This window comes from Anneissia japonica, unplaced genomic scaffold, assembly GCF_011630105.1.
Source record: "Anneissia japonica isolate Jap-2015-1 unplaced genomic scaffold, ASM1163010v1 scaffold736_len178028_cov180, whole genome shotgun sequence".
NCBI classification, from domain to species: Eukaryota; Metazoa; Echinodermata; class Crinoidea; order Comatulida; family Comatulidae; genus Anneissia; species Anneissia japonica.
Genome location: NW_022721178.1, coordinates 1 through 5,837, shown reverse-complemented (window position 1 = coordinate 5,837; position 5,837 = coordinate 1). Strand labels below are relative to the sequence as shown.

The 5,837-nt window shown below is 37.3% G+C and overlaps 1 protein-coding gene across 1 annotated transcript in view; it reads left to right on the top strand.

The window, feature by feature from the left end:
- The window catches only part of LOC117111486 (28S ribosomal protein S18c, mitochondrial-like), a 12,344-nt gene extending 10,466 nt beyond the window's left edge, over positions 1 to 1,878 (top strand). Inside the window, exon 5 of the mRNA XM_033254404.1 lies at positions 1,644 to 1,878. Coding sequence (XP_033110295.1) covers positions 1,644 to 1,843 — 200 coding nt within the window. The 3' untranslated portion in view covers positions 1,844 to 1,878. The remainder of the gene's footprint in view (positions 1 to 1,643) is intronic.
- The last annotated feature ends 3,959 nt before the right edge of the window (positions 1,879 to 5,837 follow it).

Below are 5,837 nucleotides of genomic sequence, written 5' to 3'. Positions count from 1 at the left end.
GAATTGTGTGATCATGAAATGATTTTTAGTATGTATACTCATTGATATGATAATATAAATGTAAAAATATTTAATTTTAAACAATAAAATCTTTAGTTATAGCTTCCTAAAAAATATTGCTTGGAGCATGTCTATTTACTGTGAAATTGCTCATATATATGTATATATATTAACTAACAATATAAGCTACAGCCCTGGCACAGGTATAGTTCACATTAAGCTGTCACTATTTTGCAAATAGTAACAACTGAATTTATAACCAGGTTTTGTAGTGTGAAGGCAAACATAAAACAAGGGTCCTCTGTGATGTCTTGGTGAAAAGACAGACCTTATTGAGGCCTGTTTTTCCTTCAAAGCAAAGATGTCCCAAGTTATTCTCAGTGTGCATGCGTTTGTAGTGCCACAGCAATAGAGAACAGAAAAATATCCTATGAACTAGGCCTACCATACGATAGATATCTAGGCCTACTGCAAACATTGTATACAGAACGCTTGGTACCATCATCATTTTAGGTTACACTAGCTAGGAGCTTCCAAGCTAGGAAAACAAGGCTTATGCCAAGCCAACACATGTCTGTCACAGCAAATTCACTTTGTGTGTGTCTGATCAGTCAAGCAAAAATGTAGAAAAGTGAATCGACCATGTGCTTCTGCGTTGTATTGCCGGAGCTGCTCGGTCCGATTTTGTATTGCACGTCTTTGTTGTTCTTACTGTAGTTGCGTTCCACCCAACGGCGCGTGACAATCACGACAGGCAGCCAGGCCTCTCCATCTTCATGAGTGTCGTCTGGTCGTAACTTGCAAGACCCTGGAAGATTACATAATTATTTTTTATTAATTCAATTGTGTTTTTTTAAATTTTATTTTATCAAGTATTATCAATAACAAAACAAAAAAGCTGCAACTTAACCATAAAACAGCCTTGTAAAAAAAGTTTTATTCAACATCTAAATGTTTTTATGGATCCATTAAAATAGTGTTAAAGTTGAAATTAAGTAATGAAATGCATGTTTATGGAGTAGAGTTTGAGAGTATAGTAACAATTTATTTTATTAACTTCACATTTAAAAGTATTTTTCAAGTTTGAGTGTGCCATTTCCGGCAATTCAGAGGTCCCTAATTAAAAAAAAATTCCGACCCAGCACCTCCAGTCAGACAGCTTAGCGCCGCCAAAAAATATCCTAAAGCCGCCACGAAACTAATGAACACAAAAATGAATATTCATAATCTATATGTACAGTATAACAAGTTTGTCTCCACATACTTCTCAGAAATCCACAATTTATTCTTCACAATACTAGTCTACAGTGCCCCTTTATATTTCCAAGACACAGTGTTATACTAGCATTAAGCTCCTCTCCTAAATTTAATAATTTAGTCACCTAATAATAAAATACAATTGATTAACCATATTTGTCTCATACCACAGGAAATTCCTTCCTCTGCTAATTTATTTTACCACCTCGAATCTATTGACATACTTTTACATTTACTCATTCATAAATTAAATAGGCATGCATAATTTTAAATGGTCCCACACTGATGTCGACCGTCCACACTTTTCATGTGACAAGGTAAATAAATCATTGGATATATCATAGAAAGGATGACCAATATGTTCATTTAAATCTTTTTTTTTTCAGGATTTATGCCAGTGATGTATCGTGACACTATATTTTTGAAAGACTCTGATCTTTTTGGTTCTCATTATACTGGAAATGTGGAAATTGGTCAAGCTGTTAGTCTACATCCAAGAGTGCAATTCCAAGAACATGGACTGAAGAAGAGCAATAAATATCGAGTTGAAAAATCAACTGAAAGCAAAAAACCTAAAAAGAAATAAAAATCTGGCATTAATAATAAAGAAAATGAGATGGATTGGATTTATTCGGTGTAAACACCAAGGATAGCCCACGAAAGTCTAGAAGAAGACTTATTTCCAGTGGGGTCCTTCTGGTGGTGATTGGGCAGTACACCGGGAGACAATCCCCTACTCTTTTCCGAAGAGTGTACTGCGTTCTTTAACGTACACATGGGCCATAATGCATACGGGACCCGCTTAAACGTCTCATCCGAAAGATGGTGCGCTATTGTAACTTGTATTTCAGCCCTCTAGCTGAAACACAAGGAGAGGCAGCGATAGGAATTGAAGCGGGGACCTAGAGATCTCCACGGTTCAGCACACACACAGCGGCTACCACCAGATTAGCCGACTGAGCTAAGCTGCTCTCTCAAAGCTAAGCTGCTCTCTCTGAGCTAAGCTGCTCTCTCTGTTTTATACTTTTTTTGAAAAATATTAATATACTATAATTTTTAGGTGTTCACAGACCGTAAAATGGTGTGATAATTTGTCATTACTGTAAGCAAAAATACTAGAAACACAAGATAGAGTTCTCCACAGAAAAAAAAATGTTCCACTGAAATGCATGGTAGGAATACAAACAATGGGGCACCTGAATCTAAAAAACTTCTGCCACTGTTACATAACTGTGAATACATAATCATTGCCATTATCTATAAGATACAAACTAGTAGGCATAAATAAATTAAAACAATAAAATGACAGACACAATAGCGCAAAATCGTATGACCGGACTCTAAATAGTGATAAAGTTTTCCTCCTTTAGTGGAAAAAGAAAGGCGCCGTGTGCGTCTGGATACACTTAGCAACAGAAGGGTGCCCTATACGTCTGGACCAAGTATAGAAAACTTGCATTATAAAAAGAGAAGGACGCCGCGTACGTCTAGACGAATTTCCGCCTCATTTTTGCTATGCGAGTGCTCTGTCTTGTATTTCTAGTATCTTTGCTGTAATGTGCATTCACACTGAATCCAAATTCTTTTGATTAGAAAAAGCCTAATGTTCCGATTGGGAAATTGAATCCGTGTGACAGAGGGACGTATGCGGTCCGAATGCAGACTGGTTCCTGAATATTTGAAGAATTATCATAGGCAGATATTATCTACTCTGATTTTTTGGATATTATCTTTAATGCTGGCTGAAGAATTTTAGACTGATAATAGCTAAGAAATTTTTGTTGATAATAATGATGGCAAATTGTTGCCAAAGCACAGTAATATTTAGAAATCAAGGTTGTTTAAAAGTGAAGAGGTATTCTTCCTGTTTTTTTGTGCTAAAGACCGCAGTTCACACCAGGGCTGGGTCACGTTGTAATTAGAGTCGGTTCGAACTGCTTAAAGATCCACTGTCCCTTGAAAATGACCAAAATCATAAAAAATAATTTTTAAATTAACTTGCTTATTCTGCAGTAACATACAAATTATTAACTTGAGCATAGAAATTATTAAATTTAAAAAATGTGTTCCCTGATTTTTTTAACTGGATAATTATAATTAATATAATAAAACACTTTTAGTGACTGGAAGTGTTTCTATCATTTTTTTGCTGTAAAATGATGGTTTTTATTTGTAAGCATTTAAACAAATGGCAAAAGAAACTGGTACATCAATAGCCCCCCAACCCCCACATGGCATCGGTGGCCTCACTAAAACCAGGCAATGAGCAATCCAGGTATTATAGTAGCAGACATGTCAACCTGTACGCATTCGCCATAAGTCTTATGTCAAATCTTAGTCTTACTCAAACACCGGCAAAACTTGTGCTTGTCCTAAAATTAGAGTAAATTTTTTTTCTTTTTCAATTAGTAATAACATTTTCTTTGACTAACATCCATCATCATAACATTCTATAACTACTGTATCTGAGATCATTTTAAGCTCACTAATATTGATTAAATATGCCCCTCCCCAGCCACTGTTCGTGCCTTCAGCACTCATTATGTGTCAGTATTACCTTACTACTATAGGTTTCATTTTATTCCTTTTAAACTTTATAAAGTATTTCCTAGTGTTGATTTGCCTTTTTATTTTCCATTTATATATCCAATAGTTTATTTATGTCCAGGGAATGGCAACCCTGTTTTCACAAATTGTGTTTTATTGTGGTAGTTTAGGTTGACAACAAACAAGACAACAACCACCATGAACGTTCCAGGTTATTTTAATCGTCAATGTCTAAGAGATTCACGATCACTAATCGTATGTCGATGTGCACACATCGACACAACAAAAAAAACCCCTCTAAAACAGCAGAATTACAGTCTCAATACATACATCATTATTGCATCATACATTTGTAACTCATGTACAGTACAGCATTACTTCACGAAACATTACAATATCAATGCATAGTTACATAACAATGTGCATACCTGGATTTAAACAATCCAGGCAGTGGCTAGATCTGGGCAGTGGTTAATTTTCTGCCTTGGCCGGTCTAGAATGGAGAATTATGGCGCCTCCTTCCCTCCACTAGCATGGGTGTACACCTTGGGCAAGTGTTAGCACACCCTGAACCTCCCTTACCTGTGTAACGGCGGTTCTGCATGTCAAATTGACTGCATTTCCGGCAAATGGCAGGTCTGTATGTCAACACGGCAGCAGTTCCTGGCTGAGGGCGGGTGGAGCCTCTCTGAGCCCTGTTCGGCAATTCACTTAGTTATGCTGTCACAAATAAAACACCCTCTTCCAATTTGCCCTAAGCCAGCACGGAAGAGTATGGCTGATGAAACTAACATGAAATATGTCCAATAAAATATATTCAGATATTAGAGGGGCCACCTCTGGACCCTCGAGAGGCGACCAGGAGCGCACATCAGCAACCCCGGATAGACTGATGTGACAGATGAGATCAGGGGTTCACTCCAGCAGCCTCGGACTGGACTACGATGTGCGATTAGAGGAAAAATAAAACAAAAGGATACAACACAAGAACAATAAATGATCTCAACTCGCATGCCCTAGAAAACTCCGTGAATTCAAGGAAGTGAATTGGGATATTATTGGTTTATCTGAAACAAAGGTGAAAGAATAAAAAATTGAGATACATCAGAATACTGGCCATAAACTCTTCTTTTCAAGCAATGAAACTTCTAGATCAAATGGTGTTGGTCTTCTTGTTAATAAATCATGCTTACCACTTATCCACAGTTATGAATCAAATCAATCTCAGATAGACTGGCAGTTCTAAGCCTAAAAGTGAAATTCTCAAAACTTTTCTTCATACAATGCTACTTTCATACTTCTACGCTCAGAGGATGATGTTCTCGAACTTTACGACAGCATTCAAGCGATATTTGATGATATTCCCCTCATAGATCACCTTTTCATAATGGGTGACTTTAACAGCAAACAGAAACTTGCATAACACATATTCCTCTAGGCAAACATACTATTGGCAATGTAGATTCACGTGGAGAACTGCTTGCAAACTTCAGCATCAGAAATCATCTTAAAGTTGTAACAAATACTATGTTTAAAAAGAAAAGTTTACATACTTGGACCTCACCTGATGGAAATACACGAATGGTCTCATCAAGTGGAACATTAGTAAATAATGAGACGTCATACTATTGGTACCAATGACCTGCTAGTTTCTTATGACGTCATCTCATTATTTACTAATGTTCCACTTGATGAGACCATTCAAATCCCTGCCGACAAAGCCTTTGAACATGATTGGTTTAACGTCCAGTATGGTCTATCAATTGACAGACAAGGTCTTGTCGATCTACTCACGGTTGCCACGAAAAACCAACTTTTTCAATATGGTGGTGATCTATATGAGCAAGTTGATGGTGTAGCCATGGGTTCTCCACTTGGACCACTAATGGCCAACATGTTCATAAGCAACCTCGAAGACACCCTACAATCAGCTGATAAAATGCCAACATTTTACCAACGATATGTTGATCAGGCCCGTAGCCAGGGGGGGTTTTTATGGTTCGGGCGAACCCCCCTTTTCTAGCGAACCCCCC